Source organism: Sander lucioperca, chromosome 22 (genome assembly GCF_008315115.2).
Source record: "Sander lucioperca isolate FBNREF2018 chromosome 22, SLUC_FBN_1.2, whole genome shotgun sequence".
NCBI classification, from domain to species: domain Eukaryota; kingdom Metazoa; phylum Chordata; class Actinopteri; order Perciformes; family Percidae; genus Sander; species Sander lucioperca.
Window position 1 is genome coordinate 2,418,036 of NC_050194.1, and position 19,184 is coordinate 2,437,219.

A 19,184-nucleotide genomic window follows, 5' to 3' on the forward strand; every position below is an offset into this window, starting at 1 on the left:
TTCTCAGGGCCATCCAATCTCTGTACGACCAAAGCGAGAGCTGTGTCCGGGTTCTCGGCAGTAAGTCGGACTCGTTTCAGGTGAGAGTTGGCCTCCGCCAGGGCTCCACTTTGTCACCAATCCTGTTTGTAGTATTTATGGACAGGATATCGAGGCGTAGTCGGGTTGGAGAGGGGTTGCAGTTTGGTGAGCTGGGGATCTCATCGCTGCTTTTTGCGGATGATGTGGTCCTGATGGCATCGTCGGCCTGTGACCTTCAGCACTCACTGGATCGGTTCGCAGCCGAGTGTGAAGCGGCTGGGATGAGGATCAGCACCTCTAAATCTGAGGCCATGGTTCTCAGCAGGAAACCGATGGAGTGCCTTCTCCAGGTAGGGAATGAGTCTTTACCCCAAGTGAAGGAGTTCAAGTACCTTGGGGTATTGTTCGCGAGTGAGGGGACAATGGAGCGGGAGATTGGTCGGAGAATCGGCGCAGCGGGTGCGGTATTACACTCAATTTATCGCACCGTTGTGACGAAAAGAGAGCTGAGCCAGAAGGCAAAGCTCTCAATCTACCGGTCAGTTTTCGTTCCTACCCTCACCTATGGTCATGAAGGCTGGGTCATGACCGAAAGAACGAGATCCAGGGTAAAAGCGGCCGAAATGGTTTTCCTCAGGAGGGTGGGTGGCGTCTCCCTTAGAGATAGGGTGAGAAGCTCAGTCATCCGTGAGGAGCTCGGAGTAGAGCCGCTGCTCCTTCACGTCGAAAGGAGCCAGTTGAGGTGGTTCGGGCATCTAGTAAGGATGCCCCCTGGGCGCCTCCCTAGGGAGGTGTTCCAGGCAAATCCAGCTGGGAGGAGGCCTCGGGGAAGACCCAGGACTAGGTGAAGGGATTATATCTCCAACCTGGCCTGGGAACGCCTCGGGATCCCCCAGTCGGAGCTGGTTAATGTGGCTCGGGAAAGGGAAGTTTGGGGTCCCCTGCTGGAGCTGCTACTCCCGCGACCCGTTACCGGATAAGCGGAAGAAGATGGATGGATGGATGGATAGTTTATCCTGTACTAATGTCGTGTTGTTTCCTGTTGCTATGGTCGAAAATAATCTGGCCAAAGGACTACAGTTGAAAATTTGCTGGCTGGCTAACACTGGCACATTTACAGAAATGTTAATTAATGTTTGTTTTTCCTTTATAAAATAAAGAATAAGAGCTAATAGTTAGAATAAGCTGAAGGTGAGGGTGGATTGGATGAAACAGTTATGAAATGACTGGAGTATTGACTTGTTGACCATTTTAAAGATGGTGTGATGTAATGACAACATGTGTCCACTAGATGGCGGTGCAGTAACAGGATATTCTGTGTTTGTACAACCTTCTGCTATGTAACATGGAGAATTCATTTCACTTCTAATAATAACTAAATCACACATTTCAGCTCATTTCTATGAACATGTTTTTGATTATTCAAAAGTCTTCATTACATTCATCACATGACATTTAGCTGATGCTTTCATCCATTAAGTTCATCCAACCATGAAGTTACAAACTCCTAACAGCAAGAATCAAGTACAAGTACATTAGTTTCAAATAATTTCATGTTATAACAAAATCACAAATTGTAGCTAATATCAATGAACATTTTAATTGATTTTTCAAAAGCCTTCATTTCACTCAGATTAACATTCAGTATTTAGACTGTTAGCATCATCATTTGATCAAAGTGTTGGCTTAGCTTTGCAGACTAAGTTTGAAATGATCACCTAATGATCCCATAATGCAACTGTCTTCCCCATAATGCCAAAGACTGAAACATTGCCTAATGTTTTTGCACTAACAACCCCTTATGCTGCTACCTCACCACCAAAAACCTTTACACTATTACTACTGAAGAGCTGGTAAACATATTGTCATTATACTTTGAGCACAATGACAATAAAGATCAATCTATCTATGATATCACACTGTGGTGTCCAAACCCAGGGCCTTTTCAAATACCTTCTGTGCATCGTCAGCAAGCATGTTGAGGAACATGTTGAGAGTTGTGTATGTGGAGACAGAAGAGAGGGTCATTGCTGCTGGGATTCCAAATAATGGAATAAATCTAAACCCTTCCTCTGTTGCTGTTAATGAAAGGTCAACCACAGAACAGCTCACTAACTTAATGATAAGATCTTTGTTTATTTCTTTTCCAGCCAGTGGTGATGTCATCACTGCTCTAAGCTCATCCAGAGGCAGACCTACAGTCTGAGCAAGACGCTGCAGTGACTCGCTATCAAGACCAAAGGTAGCTTGGTACTGTCTAATGGTAGTAACCATCATGATCATATCAGCACCAAAAGAAAGCCCAGGAACTGGTGTAAATGCTCCAAGTGCAGACACACCAGCACGGTACTTTATTCTTGCCTGTAAAGCTTCTTTCTTCTTTATGATTATTTCAAGACTGACATTGGGCAAGGCCAACAGCAGAGCATTCCTCTTGTGTGCAAGAAGTTCTTCCTGTAAGGTTTTCTCTAACAAATGGAAGTCATACAGGTTGAGTTTACGGCTGGACACCAGGAAGACTTGTGGAGACTCAACACGTCCTTTTGACAAGACCTGTGTCACAAAGAGAACAGGAAGTTACCTTCACATGATGAAATTAAAACAAACTGAGAAATAACCTCTTAAGCCTACACTTCCCAGAAACCCTCTGCAGGCCCGACACAAAGACAGGTAGGTCGTTTACAGTAGAAATATTTGTTCAGATCTGAGAAGATGAGCAGTCAAGCCAACAGACCCTCATTAGGGGGCTCTGCCAGTGTTCATATGATTTATTTTATGACCTGTTAACAGAGCCAATGTGGAAAGTTATTATCTTGTCCTCTCTTAAAATCAAAGTGTCTGCTTGTGACCCTTGTTGCATACTGTATGACTTTAAGTTTTAGGCATTTGTAAATATCCACCTAACCTCAGACTTACCTTGAATACAGTCCTCCCTTATTTCTTTAAGGGTCTCTTCTTCGTTGAACTCTGACCCCTGAGTTTCTTCTTCATCACGTATGTTGTGGTCAATCTTTGAGCGAACAAAGTAGAACTTCTTCTTCATCTTCTGAATCTCCTCAGCGAGCTTCACATCATTTTCTCTGAAGCGATCAGCTGAGATGATGATAAAGAAGTCAAACCTTTCAAATTCAATCTTCTTCAGGTACTCGTCAGCTGGAAACTTGGTGGTGCCGATACCAGGAAGATCCCAAAGTGTAACATTGGGATGATTTGGATGGGGGTATGGTGTAGGATCTGTGGTGGTTTCTTTAACACCAGTAGGGGCTGCTCTTTTCTTATCGCTGTTGTGTATGCCTCTAAAGGCATTAACAAAGGAGGATTTACCAGAACCAGACTCTCCTGTGATCCCAATATTTAGCTGAATATTATCCTGCTCGTCCAAATAAGTCTGGATCATTGCAGCGGCTGCAGCGGATCCATTGGTTTGCAGTTCTTTTTTAATTCCTGCTATTTGTTCATCATCATGTGGATCCATAGCACTTCCTGAAGAATAAGTACAAACAACAAATCATTGAGCTATTTTGATTCAGGAAGTTGCAGAATATTAAAGCTTACCCTCATCTAATCATTCATTAAAATAGTAAGTAAGTAAGTTAGTCATAGTTGGGAGATTGCATTTAGATAACGTGTGCAGTCTATATCCAAAAAGCTAAACTGTTGCCAGCAGTCAGTTTATTTTTTTATGGGCAGCAAAAGCCATGAAAACATGTTAAAAAGAATTCAGTAATGTCTTCATTGTGTCTTTGTTCCCTGGAACAGTCATAGTGACCTCATTACACAAGACTACTAACACAAAGAACAGTGCAAAGTGTGTTAACATGAGACAAATCTGCAGTGATACGACAGGAAAGTCACAAATATTGACTGAATATTAAACAGATGCAGCTTTAACAGTCATAAACAATACAGTGTAATGTGAAACTGTAAATATATGTCTTACCGTCTGAGGTACTTGAGGAACATTGTGACTCAGCAGGAAAGTTTCAATTCTCTGTAGTGTTGTTCAGTTTTATAGAGTTCTTCAACTTAGACAGTCAATGAAGTGGCCAATGAAAACGTCCCGCTGTGGGTGAAAGAGACCAATCAGTGTCTGCCACGTCTCCTCGTCAGAGTTAACAGTAGCAAGCATTTGTTCACAACAAACGCAGTCTGTTTGTCAAAGAGCTGCACCCTTTGACAAACAGTATGCACATACTTTTTTAGGTTCATAGTTCATCAGAGTGTACTCCCTTAAATGTAAATCTCCTTACAGGTATCACTAAAATCTCCACATGAGAAAATATATAGAGATAATTCTTTGGTTTAACCTCTCTGCCCATCACAGTAGTTGTTACACCTTCAGGGTGTGTGCCAGTGCATACCAAACGTCAAAGGATGCACTCATTGACGTTTGGTATGCTCTATGGTATGCTCTCTTGTAAGGGTGCAGCTCTATGATAAACTGACTGTGTTTCTTGTAAACCAGGTGCTTTCACTGATAACGCCTACAAGGAGACATGGCAGACACTGATTGGTCTCTGTCACCCACAGCAGGACGTTTTCATTGGCCAAGTTGTTGACTGTCTTAAGTTGCTGAATTCTGTTTAACTGAACAACACTGTTGCTCAGACTGTAGGTGTGCCTTCGGAAGAGCTTAGAACAGCATTAACACCCTTTACAAGAAACAGTCTGTTTGTCACAGAGCTGCACCTTTGACGTTTGGTATGCACTGGCATACACCCTGAAGGTGTAACAACTACTGTGATGGGCAGAGAGCATAGGTGGCGCCAGGCTATTTTTAGGGGTGCTGAAGCAGTTGTAGCCTAAAGTCAACAGCCTGTCTGTGATTCCCTGAACGAGGGCGCCTCAGCCTACTGTTGAGTCTGCGCAGATAACTTTGGGGAACAGTCGTCAGAGTATGGCTACTTTCAACCACTGAAAAGGTATGGCTAAATTGCTAACTGTAGGCAAATGTATCTTAGGAGTAGCCTACAACGAGTTTTTAAAGTGTGCTATTAATAGCCTGCTGTAACGGCTTGAGCACCGCTAAAAATAGCCTAGTGCCGCCACTGCAGTTACCTCCCTACCAGACACTATATATATATATATATATACACTATAAATAAGTTAATGCCAATGCGAAATAAATAATTCGACCTGACGGATCATTAGACTGTTGATTAGTTGATTACATTTGCCTTCTGGTTGACAGCACAAAGGAGTGAGGAGAATAGAGAGAGAGAAGGGCAGAGAGAGCAGGATGAACAAGGTGAGAAAATGGCTAGGTAGCCTAGAAGACATACATATATATATATATATATATATATATATATATATATATATAGTAGGACTACTGTGTTATGTTTTCTCTTTTATTTGAAGATTATTTTCTAGTTGATTACAAAATGTTTTGTATGTGATTGTCAGTGATATGACGGAGGGAGGGGGGTAGAGAGAGAGAGAGGAGGATGGAGAGAGAGAGGATGTGGTATATTTCAGTTGCAGCACTGTGTTGTCGCTGTATGGAGAAGGAACTTCGTAGACACTGCTCTTGGTATAAAAAGATTTATTACATCAGAGTTTTCAGCATCAATTTAACAGACCCATGGATATCTGGAGAGACGACCAGCCCAATCTTCAAATTGTGTCGCTCTAACTTTTCTTTGTATGAACAACGTATATATCATATGCATTGTATCAATATAGGGCGTAATATGTTTGAGTATATCATTGGACGGATAACTGACCAATCGATGCCTGTTATCTGGCACAACTCCAACAAAGGTCTCCTCTGTCTTGGGGGAACCCCTACTCATGTTAAGTATTTAAAGATCGCTTCTCAAGTAAAGGCGAGACGAAGATGGGAAATGATAGGGGGAGAAGCGAGCACAAAATCGCTCATTTTTTTGTTGTCACTGTTACGAAGCTCCACGATTCCGTGCACGAGAAGTAAGAAAGTTTTTGCTTCCCCCCGCGGTTTGTTCTATTCCTCGCTCCCGCCCCATGGCGGTCATCTTCTGCTGCTGTTTTTGTTTTCCTGTTGTGTTGCTTCTTCTGCGCGCTTGCGTGCGCCGGGCGTGGGCTGGTTCCCCCTGGTCTAGTAAAGCTCTTCTCTTCCTTTCTGTTTTTTTTGTTGTGGTTTGTTCCTTCCCCGCCCCTTCTCCTGTGTCGTGCTCGCTTCCTGTCTTTTTGCCTGTGTTTCACTTCGTGTATTCCTTTTTCACGTTTTCGCTCTCTTTCTTCTTTTTCTCCCCTTTTATCCCCTCCTTGTTATTGTTTTTTCGTTTTCCTCTTTTCGTTTTCGCTGCGGCCCGACTTCCTGTTTGTTTTTTTACTATATGAAATTCATTAAAAAAGCTGTTCTCTCTCCCCTTCTCTCTTCTCCCCCCCCATTCTTCTCCTTCTCTTCATTTTTTTTTTCTTCCTCCCTTTTTGCTTTCCGTTGCCCCCTGTTCGTCTTTCCCCCTCCCCCTTTTCTTTGCTCTCCTTCTTTTTTTTTTTTTTTTTTTCTCTTCCTCCAACGTTGTCCTCGTTCTCTTTTCCCCTTCCCCTGTGTCTCATGTTGTGTCTGTTGGTTCCACCCTCCTCGCCTTTCCCCCTCTTTCCTTTCTGCCCCCCCCTTTTCCCTCGGTCTTCCTTTTTTTTCCCCCCCCCCCCCACTGCTCCTTCCCCCTTCTTCCCTCCTGTCCTGCTCCACCTCTTCCTTTTTTCTCCCTCCCCCCCCCTGTCGCTTTTTTTTACCTTACTTCCTTCTCCCTATGTTTCTGTCTCCCATATCTTTTATCCTCATGGGATCACAGCTTCCTTCCCCTTTGACCCGCCCATGGGGCTACTGCTGAGGCCCCGAAACAACAATCCACGTCTGCGTCATGTGCCCCTCTCACCCCACCTCTCATGCTCTTCCACCAAGGGATACGCTTCCATCAATACCCCACCTAACATTGCTCCATCTCCGTCCAAATCAGTCACATCTAACAAAGGCATCTGAGTGCTATCTCCAGGCATTACCACTCCAACCCATCTCAATATCATAGCCTTCGCAAAAGTCAACAGCAAAGTACAAAAGCAAAACATCACACATAGCGCTAAAAGAGCCGCCACCAAAATCTGAACCACTACTGCTCCCACTGGTCCTAATTGATCTTGCAGCCAAACGTTTGCAGACCATCCAGCTCCTTCAGATCGACCAAATGCATCCCTTATACTTTTCAATGCATCTATAACACTCGTGATATTATCAGTACAATCAGGAATCAAAGTATAACAATCATCTCCCGTCAAGTTCAGAGCTACACACAAACCACCCTGTTTGGCTGAAATATAGTCAAGAGCCATGTCATGTTTCAACAGCGTCAATCTGTGACTTCTTTGAGTATTTGACAAAATGTTAAAACCTCTTATCGTCTCATTTGCAAAACCTTGCAAAGTATAGGTAATATTATCAATGTGATCGGCCAAAAATGTTACTCCATACCAAGGAAAAAGTCCTAATCCCCATTTCTCTCCCAAACTGATTTTCCAGTGATAAGCTTCTAGGTTGTGAAATTGTGCCATCTCTCTCTTCACTCTACTTCCAGAACTAGCATCAGTTTGAGCTGTCTCAGGCGCTTCCCCTTTTTGAATGGTATAAACCTCATACGGAAGCTTCAACGTTGCCATATAACAACATCCTATCCATCCATAAGGTAAAAATAAATAGGCTTCGTTATCACAAACCCACCAGATATCTTGAAAATTCCCTATAGTCACATTACCAGGCAAAAGCTGATCTCTAACCATCACTGTTCTACCCGTTTTACTAGATGGTATAGAAAAAGTTACTTTATACATATCTTCACTAATCTTGCGTTCATGCTTATCCAAAGTCATCATATAGTCATCACAATCTGATATTCCCATAAACATTCCTGGTCCATCATACGTCTTATTTGAACAAAAACATCCTTTTGCCCTCGCAGGTGTCACTTCCATTGCTTCTGGAACTGCTGTTAGCTTATTCTCCTTCTGATCTAACAAGTTCACATAGGGTAATCCATTCAACCAAGAACAATCATATTTAGGTCTAAACAACTGTGTTGACAAAGACATCACTACATCTACTGAAGATTGTTGATGATACAACAACCATGACAGAGCGTAAGATTGACATTTAATAGACAGAGGTTGAGCCACTGTCTCTAAAATTGAGTCCCACGTACCAGGTGGAGGTACTTTCAACAGACATGGACCATTCAATTTCTTAACTGACCTCACAGAATGAGTTAACTGTTGGAACCATAGATTCCTACTTGCCCATCTATCTGTGATTCTCAAAACAGAAGAATCAAATCCATATGCTTTCCATGTAGTTTCTCTCTTCCTTAATGAACGGTATTGATCAATCATATCTACTAGTGTTTCACCAAAATTAGAGAACTCATTTTGTTCATCCGGGATGCCATTCTGAACTGTTTCAGATAAATCTACATCCTTCTCTTCTACCATCTGTTCACTAACGTCAGAAATATCCTTACTGCTATTTGCACCTAACTCCGTCTGTAACACAAACTTCTGGGTTACATTTACTATATTCTTCTCTATTTTCTGAAAAATTGTACTCGATGTTGGCATCACATTTACAAGGGATGTTACTACTGTCGTAGCATTCATTTCTTTCGAAGTTACCACCAAATTCACTGCTTTAGTTGAGGTATTAACACTTTCAATTGTTTCCAAAAGCAAGTTGACAAACGTCCTCTGTGTATTATTCACTCTTGGAGTAATTACTGTAGTATATGGTTCCTGTACTCCTTTAGTAACTGTAGAAATTTCAACAGACTTTAAATCTTCTGTCACAAGTGTCACTTTATGAGACACACGACTTGCTATCCAATAATTTTGAAATGGAACTGTTTTAAACTCTGGCTCTGAATAAGTACACACATATTCCCCTAGATCTTCCCATGTGGTATTAAACAAAACAAGTGAACAGTCGCCCGAAACTTTCCACCATTTCATATCATTGAACAAAGAATACTTCCTTTGACTATAAGATATACCATCCACTTCTGGTCCACGTAATAATACAACCTCACCACGATTATTTCTCCACTCGGGAAGATTATTACCACCACTGTTCCATCTCCCACATTTACAAGGAAGAACAGTTGTTGTTCCCAACTTGACTTTCATCACAGTCTTCAAAACAGTTGGCATTGGCGCAGTCATCCGAGGCGCCACTGTAGTCAACTTTGATACATTTATACCTTTAGCAACTACCAATGCTAAAAGAGTTGAATTACCACTCATTGTTCTAATGTTAGGCTGAAGTGTTGATATCAGTGTTGTTGATTCTTTTGTTTCTTCAACAACTTGGACCCCCATGCTTTTGTTCCCATCTTTTACTACCAGCGTCACCACATTAACTCTGAGTCCCGACTCTATTCCCTCGCTTTCAAACTGTGGATCATAAAAAATACACTTATAATCACCTTGATCCTCCCGTTGGGAATTATACACATAAAGACTACAATCCCCTTCAATTTTCAATCTTCTCTTATCATTTAATAACGCATACTTTCTTGATGTCATTGTTCCTAGCAGGTCTAAAACTCCACCATGGCTGTCTTCCCACCGAACTCTAAATTTTCCTTCACCACTATTCTCTCTCATACACTGGCATGGAAGCTGAGCTGGCTTTCCTAGAGACACTTCAACTCTAATCTTCGTAGCGTCTTGGTTTGACTTTTTTCCTGACTGGTCTTGGGCTATTTCGTCTAACTGAATCACCGGCTCCTCCTATAACGGAGTTACAGCCCTCGGCAACCTCTGTGGTTTCACCTTCCACTGGGGTAGTCCCTGCTGTTTCTGGGACATATTGAAACTCAATGTCTCCAAATCTCCTTTCCTGTCCATCAATTGCTGTGTCATGTCTGGCATCCTCAGAAGTATACACATGATCATCAGCATTGTCCACATTATGGACAATCTCTCTTTCTGCTGGCTGTTCTTCCCTACTTTCTTCTGGCTCTTTTGAGCCCTCAACATCTTGATTCCCTAGCCGTGGTATTTCTTCCCTGGGAGCTTTAACACAATTCGATAAATGATACCACGTTGGAGACCCTTTAACCTGAACGGCTGTTCCCGTACTGCGAACAACCTCAAATGGTCCTTCACGGCGTTCGTTATACCATTTCCTTCTAAATACCTTCACGAACACCTTGTCCCCAGGTTGCACTGTACTCCTTTTTTGCTCATCGAGCTTCTCCTGCACCTCTTCTTTTCTTTGCCTGTCAGAAACATATGTGGATATTCTTTTATGGAAATTAGCCATATATGTAACATATGCTCTCATTTCATCTTCCAAAAAAGCCAAACTTGGACCTTTTCCGCTTGTTCGCAGACAAGGCGTAGGCATCCGTCTTCCTGTGACCAATTCATGGGGTGTCATACGTAAATCACGCAACTCACTTGAGCGACACACCATCAAGGCTAAAGGTAATGCGGCTATCCAGTTCAGCCCTGTATGTTGGCAAATCTTGACAATACGATTTTTTAAAACACCATTCATTTTTTCGCAAATCCCTTGGCTTTGTGGATGATAAACTGCTCCAAGACGTTGTTTAATTCCCAATTTTTTAAAAATCAATTTCACTGTCTTATCCACGAACTCTTTCCCATTATCTGAGGATATTCGATCAGGAAGTCCCCACCTGCTTATCACCTCTCTACACAAAAACTTGGCAACCGACTGAGCATCTTTCCGCTTAGTTGGACAGGCCTCCGGCCATCGTGACTGATGATGCTTTATCATACATTAAAGAGACTCCTACCATTGCTCTATAACACGGTGGTAACCCTAATTCTACGTCTGAATAAGCAGTAGAATAGTAAGAAATAGGTTGAGGGTTCATCCCGGTACCTGTCGGCTGACAAAGAACTGCACATGCATATTTACCTCCCATAGAAGTAGACACATACAGCAAGAAATTCTTAGAATAGTCTGGAAGTGTAAGTGCTGGTGCCTCTTGTAACCTTTGTTTGATTGTTTCAAATGCCAAAAGGCCTTCCTGTGTCCATGCAAGGTTACCATGAAGTTGGCTATTTCCAATATCCTTAATCATAGCCCTCAAGGGTCCCGTCAAGCTAGCATAATTCTCAACCCAAGCCGAAGAGTAACCAGCAATACCAAGAAATGTCAACATCTCTCTGACAGTCCTAGGCTTTGGAGCTTTGCGAATTGCCTCCAATTGACTATCAGCGATGCTTCTATGTCCATGCATTATGTTCTGACCCAAATAAACCACCTTTTCTTGGCAATATTGCAACTTTTTCTGTGAAATTTTATGGCCATTTTCTGCCAATATCTGTAGCAATTTAATCGAATCTTGATGGCATACATCCTCATTTGGTGCACAGACAATAATGTCATCGACATATTGTATTACAGTACTTTGCAATATTTGATTTAGCCCTGTCAAATCATCCTTCAATACTTTATTGAAAATATGAGGACTATGTTTAAACCCTTGTGGCAATCGCCTGTACTCATAAAACTGTCCTTTATAAGTGAATCCAAATAAACCTTGACTTTCTACACTAAGTGGAACACTAAAAAATGCACCGCACAAATCTATCACCGTAAAGTGTGTCGCATCAGAAGGAATCTGAGCTAGCAAAGTATGCGGATCTGGCACTTCTGCTGGGAAGTCAGTTACTACTTCATTTACTGCTCTCAAATCGTGCACCATACGATAAGTCTCATCTGGCTTCTTTACTGGCAACAAAGGCGTATTACTCTGAGGATTTTGTGTTATCTTCAAAACACCTGCTTTTAAAAGTCCTTCAATTTGTGGTTCAATCCCTTGGATAGCTTCATCTTTCAACGGATACTGACTTTTCCACGGAGGTCTAGCTCCTGGTCGAAGTTCAACCTTAACTGGTTGGGCTGACTTTACACGTCCAATATCAGTACTATGTTGAGACCACAGACACTCTGGCACCTGTTGCATCATCTCCTCTTTCAGGGTGTCTGAATCCTTCTTGGCACTGCAGATAGATTCATGTGTCATCCGCACAGCTTGTGGCTGTCCCTGTCCTTGAGCTGAAATCATAATTTTGAGAAATTGCTGATCGTCACTCCTCCAAATTGCCAGATTCTCTCCTGTAGGTCTAAAAACAGCTTTCTCTGCTTCTGTCATCATTTCTCCTATATGCTTCTGCTCATATTCTTCAGAAATCAACAAGGTGACATGTGGCACACTCTTCTCGATCTCAAATTCTTTATCCAGATAATCATCTGTGTTTATCTTCATAGCTGCTCCTTGTGGTCCTAGAATTATGCAACTTGAACTAAGTTGGACTTTCTTTGGTTGATGATTCAACCATTCCTCTGAGTTTGATTGGGCAGCATTCTTGAAATACTTGAGCGTACAATGAAATGGATATTCCGGAAGCCTCGCATCTGGCATGTTTGCAACAATAAATTTTTCCCACAATTTAGCTGGTTCCAAAAAATCTGCACTGAGATTTCCAATCCAGAAGACTGAAGAAGCTTCGGTCTCCATTGTCATCAATAATTGGTGAGCAATTTCTTTGGGTACTTCCACCAAACAGCCGTCTGGTGTGCATTTTATTGTGCAGTTCAATCTACACAAAGCATCTCTTCCCAACAATGCAATCGGTGTATGTTCTGATACCAATATGGGTATTGTAGTTTTCTGATTTTTATAGCAGAGCTCAATTGGTTCCGTTAGAGGAATCAGCTGTTTCACTCCCTCAAACCCGATTGTCCGAATCAGTTGATTGGACATGGGGAGATGTATAGCATCTTCAGGCCGAATACAGGTGAACGCAGCTCCACTATCCACCATCACTTCCAAAGGACGGTTATTTACTTTCACCTTAATCGTTGGATCTCTTTCCGGCCCTAATGCTACCAGCTGACACCCCCCTTTCGGATCTTCTGGGCACCTCTAGAATCCTGGTTCCGGACCCTTGTAAGGGTTAACCGGTCCTCCATATGGCCTCGACTGGCCCCTATAATCTCCTCTGTGGTTTCCTCTGAAATTTCCTCTTAGTCTATTACAATCACGGGCAAAGTGTCCATCCTGTCCACAACTGTAACACACTTCTGAGGATTGTTGAGAGTAAGGGTTATATCTTCCTCCTCTTCCTCTTCCTACACCCCCTCGTCCTCTTGCTCTTCCTCTCCAGTTCTGTGTCTGTCCAGAAACTGGCTGTGCATATGAAACCACTGGAACCACGAATGGTGGTTGAGGCATCTGGGGTTGGACTTGGCTTGACTGAAGTTGTGGCGGTGATTGTTGATTCTGTGGGCACTGGTTTTGCAAAACCACGGCCTGCTTCTTCTCCTTCCTCTTATTGTCCACCAGCTGTATTTGATTGAGTTTTCTAAGAGTCTCTCGGTCCTGTTCTTTCTGCTCATGTTCCTTTTTCCTATATAACTCCACCTGATGGGCTATTTGATCTGTATACACACTTGTTGTCATACTTCCAAGTCCCACTACTTCCGCCAATTTGCTTCTTACCGGAACAGGCAATCCCTTCTGTATTTTGGTTCGCAAAACTGACTTTTCCAGTTGACTCACCTCTGGATCATTTCCTGTAATATTTCTCCACACTTGGTGGGCTCTTGACACATACGCTCTTGGATTTTCTTCTTGTCCCAATGGCTCAATCAAGATGTTGTCTGGATTCACATTTGTTGGATATTCATCTCTGAGCGCTCACCACAGATGACCTCTACTTGCGGCAAACAACTCAGGATCATATACAGAAGTCCCCACATATCGATTAAGTCCTGCTCTCTGGAAGATTCTTCCCATAGCTGGAATCCCAACAAGGTTAGCCAAAAGTCTCTTGATATCTCCTATGGCAAACTGTGTTCCTGTCGACATTTCTTCCAACTTTGCAATCCAAGGATGTGCTCCCTCTTGAAGAGTAGGCAACTTATCAAGAATATCTGACATATCAGTGTTCTGCAAGGGCTTGTACTCCAAATTCTGTCCTCGAATGAACACCGGCAGCATCTTCTCGCTTACCTTTCCCTTTCTTGAGCGCAATGTATATTTCTTCTCCACTTTTCGGGATCCTTTCTTCTGCAATTCTTCCCTCCTTGTCTTCAGCTTCTCAAATTGCTTTTCCAGTTCTTTTATGTCTTCTAGTTTAGTAGATCTCTCCAAGTATAGCTCACATCGATCCATGTCTCTTTCAACTTCTTCTAACTCAGCTGTAGTAGAACATGATCCCGTAGCTCCTTTGATCTCCTCTTCTTCATCACTCTCGTCTCCATTTTCACTTTCGTCAGAGGTCTGATCTCTTATAGCTTGTTGTTTCTTCCATTTTTCTTCTCCTCTCCTTTCCGCTCTAGCCAACACCCTTCTGATTGCAGGGACATATCCTCCCATGATCTCCTCTTCTTCACTCTGATCACCATCGTCATCATCCTTTGTTTTGCTAAACCTCACTCTGCCCTTGGTTTCCAGATGTTTCAATTTCTTCTTACTTTTAGAGTTTGGAGTCATTTTTATAGTCGTTTCTGCTTGTCCTATCTCTATTATTAGGTCATCTTCATCTCTGATGCAGTAGTCACCCTTCTGACTGATCACTGGAAGCTGGGGATAGATGTCCTTAAACTCCGCTTCCTCCTCATAAGGTGGAGGTCTTTTCACTGATTCCGTATGCGAGAAAGGTGTTCTTTTCTGCCATTAATTTTTCTGTTATTTTCTCCTTTTTTGCCATTTCCTCTACACTTTTATCTCTTTTATCTTTTGTAGCCTTCATCAGTTTCTGTCCCTCATTCTCAAACAACTTAAGCGTACCCAACTCTTTTTGTCTCTTTTTTCTACGTTTTTCGCCTTTTTTCCCCTTCTTTTGATCTGCCTTGTACGTTGACACAAGCACTTGGATTATTTTAATAACATCCGGGTTAAGAGTCCCCTCTACTGGCCATGGCTGTTCAATATCCGGCCAGCGTTTGTGCCATTTTCCTGACAACTTGGCGATATCATTGACTAAAGGATTGTTCTTTTGTACTACATCAACCGGAGTGATTATTTTCTGATTGTTAATGCCCTTTTTCCTGTCTTTTTTCCACATCGTAGCAACTCTTCTGTATTCCTTTGTTGTAAATTATTAGTTGTATATAAAAACTACCAATTGTTAAACTAAGAATACTTTAGGCTATAGAGCTTATCTTTACCCTCCTTCCTTTTATTTATTTTATTTTATTTTTACATGTCTATTTATTTTGATAAACAGCGGGTGTCCCACATCCAATATAGGAAGGTAAAGGAACCAGCCAACTTCAAAGCAATCCAAAAAACACTTATTACTCAGCAATACTACAGCACCAACACAATAGTATTCAAACACACAGGTAATCAAAAAGAAGAACAGATGTCCGATAAAGAAGAGAAAGTTCAATCCTATGTAACTAAAAAGATCCCACACTACTATGTAGTAAATCAATAACCCAATAGACCCCCAATCGCCTTAATTTACCAAATAATCTCAACACTGAATGTCCAACGGAGCTCCAGACAAAGCAACCCATACACATGGAAAATTCCCATGTATAATTCTCAAATGCATTAATTGATCAGTCTGTTGCCAAGTCTCTTGTCAAATAGTCACAATATGGAATATCTTATGCATAAACTTATACAGACAGATGTAATATCTCCTGTAGAGTAATGTAGCTACAATATCCCATAAGGAAAAGCAACCCAAATATGCATCAGCAATGATAACTGTAAATGAACATACACATATATATCAGGATGCAGGTATTTGTTAAGAGTTTGTGGATAAAACAGTTACTGGCCTTTGATCAAATCAGATCCAGGACTGCCCACGTTGTCGCGTGACGCACCGGCCAGCACCTCCTCTCTGTCTCTCTCCCCTTCTTCTCGTTTCTCACCCCACAGGAGGAAAAGGAAAGAAACAAACAGCAATTCTTAATCTTTTTATCTCACCAGACCATTCACCATAAAATGTAAGTGTTAATTTATTTAAGTAATCACAATTGTTATGAAATACTAATTTAAAGATTCTAGATAAAAAATCATAGTTAGTCTCATTCATATTCCTATTTATAAAGGACAACACATATTATTCTACATTTCTGTAAATATATCAGTGTTAACCAGCTACTTTCAACTATAGTCCTTTTTCCAGATTTTTAAACCAAAACAACAAAAGATTGCAAAACATTAACACAGGTTAGACTATGCAGCTAGAAATCAGCAAGACACCATGCATATCATTACAACACAAACTCTTTCCCAGTTAACCATGTAAAATTACAGGAAACAGTAAAACATTAGCATAGCTACACATCAAATAGTATCCACATTCAGTATATGAAACCATGCAAACCTCAAAACACAGCCAAGCAACACAGACCTAACCATCTCCTAGCACCACTCAAAGATGCATAACAGTAAAAATGAAAATAGGCTACATCACTCGTGAAGGATGCGTTAATATAGCACTAGTTAATAAGATGGTAAAGAATAATTAACAGATTTATGAATAATCAATCCACTTAACTCAAAAAACGTTTTAATCATTACAATAGTATTTCCCTTTTTTATCGATCAGCATAACTCTTATCTATAAATTTAATAGATCTCAATCAGATAATTTCATAATCAAACAATTGGCACTTTAATTTTACCAGGCTGCATTCAACCCCCCTTTCTCCTTTCGCTACTCCATCTCTGCACTCCAGTGCAGGCAAGGAGTGGCCTAAACTTTCTGTGAAGACTTGAATTCCTAAAATTCCTAGACATGCGCAGTCCATACACCAGTGTGATTCTGTCGGGAGCAGAGCTCCACAGCATTGAAGCACACAACTGACCAAGGAGAAACGGCAGAGATTGCAAACAACAATACACTACCACAAAACAAGTTAAACAATCACAAAAAGTCAAAGAAAACTTAACGATCTCAGCAAACAGACCAGCTGTCTCCGTTTTTTCTTTCACCAGACCACATTTATAAAATAACAACATCCCGGGACAAAATGAACAAACCAACACAACACATAAAACACAGATCCTACTTATGAAGCTTCCTAATTTTACTATAGTCTAGTCTATTTTCACGTCCTTCGAAGGGGGCTCATAAGTTTTTAGCAATTTTTTGAAAACGTTCTCCTTAGAAGAAGACTCAGATTGTTTACACAAAAGTCCTCCTAGGGGCTCATATCAACTTATGTCTTTTACCTAATTTAACAAAGTCCACCCAAAGAAGGCTCATACATTTTAACACATTTGAAAACGTTCTCTTGAAAAAGAGACTCATATTTTAACCATAATAAACAGAATATCTTTCCTTATTAAACTAAACATATATATCTAATATAGGATATCCTTATCACACATACACAGCCTATCACATACAGCAGAAACACCATTGCTCACACACACCGCTGTTCACACGCACTCTCTCTCATACACACAAAAGTCGACATCATTCATACATGTAGTTCCTAAAAAGAGTTCGCTTTCCGCCGTATCATTCTTTTTTTTTGTCTTTTTTTTTTTTTTTTATTTTGCTACCTAGGTAAAGAAGTCCAATGGAGTCTTCTTCGAACATTATTCGTCAACAATGCATCGATTGGCAAACCTACCATTGAACTGTTAATCTACACCTCAGTTCTCAGAACTGGCTCAAACTTTTCATCTAATAAAAGTTCAAGACTACGGCCCATCCTATGATCGCCTTTTTTCAAAGGGCTTTTTTATCAGATTAACGGCGTTATCCTTTATTCTTTGTTCCTGTTGTTTTCTCTTTATTGTTCCTGTTATCTTCTGTATTCTTTTATTTTCTCTTATTTCCTTTTATCTTCTCCTTATTACTTCATTTTCTCTTGTTTCCTTTTTCTTTATGTTGTTTAAGCCAAATTGCCCTGGCCAGGGTTAAACTGTTTTCTTTAATCCAATTTGCCTATTCCTTAAAATCTTTTCACATTATCTATGTGAATATTCCTTAATTCCTTACTTTTTCCTTTTCTCTATGTCTTTAACTCCCTTAAGCCTTTGCTTAATTTTCTCCTCTTATTCCTTTTATTTCTCTGTCTTCCCTCATTACGCCCACACTAAGGCCTATCTCACTCCCCCCTTTTCTTTTTTTTTTTTCTTCAATACACCCCAACGTAAAGAAATTTATAACAAAGTTCCAGCCCACACAACAACACACACAGCACAGCAGCTGCACACACAGGTTTCAAACATTACAATGCAACCCATCATACACACACACGCGGCTCCCATGAACGACTGCCACCCCAAATAAGTGAGGAACACTCACCCTAGTCAGCCGGCCTTTGAAGCAGAAGTCGCACACCGAAGCCCCGCAAGCGATGCGCCTGGGGCCGTCAAGGCCAAAGTTCGTGACGCCAAGAATTTGTGGTATATTTCAGTTGCAGCACTGTGTTGTCGCTGTATGGAGAAGGAACTTCGTAGACACTGCTCTTGATTATAAAAAGGTTTATTACAAGCAAAGATTCAGCATCAATTTACAGACCCATGGATATCTGGAGAGACGACCAGCCCAATCTTCAAATTGTGTCGCTCTAACTTTTCTTTGTATGAACAACGTATATATCCTATGCATTGTATCAATATAGGGCGTAATATGTTTGAGTATATCATTGGAGGGATAACTGACCAATCGATGCCTGTTATCTGGCACAATTCCAACAAAGGTCTCCTCTGTCTTGGGGGAACCCCTACTCATGTTAACGATTTCCAGATGTTCTCAGTAAATGTAGAGTAAAGTTCATGCATCCTCCTTATACCAAAACTTAGATCACAATGGTAAATAGTCAGATACCACAAGGACAAAGAGAGGGACCTGGAAGAACCAGGTGAGAAAGTGGATATATATTATACGGGCAAAAACACTTAAAACACTTAAAATATTCCATTCACATTATATTTACATTTCATAGATACAATATATGGACATAGAAAGGAAAAGGGTGCAGTTCTATGATAAACAGACTGTGTTTCTTGTAAACCATGTGATTTCACTTATAATGGACCCCAGCTCTATGATAAACAGACTGTTTCTTGTAAACCATGTGATTTCACTGTTAACGCCTACAGGGAGACAGGGCAGACACTGATTGGTCTCTGTCACCCACAGCAGGACGTTCTCATTGGCCACATCTT

At 41.2% G+C, this 19,184-nt stretch overlaps 2 protein-coding genes across 2 annotated transcripts in view; one reads left to right on the forward strand and one right to left on the reverse strand.

Annotated features, from left to right (window-relative positions):
* Positions 1 to 19,184, forward strand: part of LOC116059262 (interferon-inducible GTPase 5-like) — a 32,688-nt gene that overhangs the window by 8,381 nt on the left and 5,123 nt on the right. The window lies entirely within an intron of this gene.
* LOC116059260 (interferon-inducible GTPase 5-like) lies at positions 1,416 to 3,996 on the reverse strand. Its single transcript, XM_031312233.1, has 3 exons — positions 3,962 to 3,996; positions 2,927 to 3,504; positions 1,416 to 2,574 (listed from the first exon to the last, which is right to left on the reverse strand). Exons 2-3 carry the CDS (start codon positions 3,494 to 3,496, stop codon positions 1,936 to 1,938), a joined length of 1,209 nt encoding a protein of 402 aa, XP_031168093.1. The 5' UTR covers positions 3,497 to 3,504; positions 3,962 to 3,996; the 3' UTR covers positions 1,416 to 1,935.

Bases quoted from the DNA above. Each gene is read 5' to 3' on its own strand.
- LOC116059260 (XM_031312233.1), bottom strand. From the start codon at position 3,496: ATGGATCCACATGATGATGAACAAATAGCAGGAATTAAAAAAGAACTG. The intron at 2,575-2,926 runs GTTAGGTGGATA...TTTGTGACACAG, and splicing joins GTATTCAAGGTAAGTCTGAG to GTCTTGTCAAAAGGACGTGT.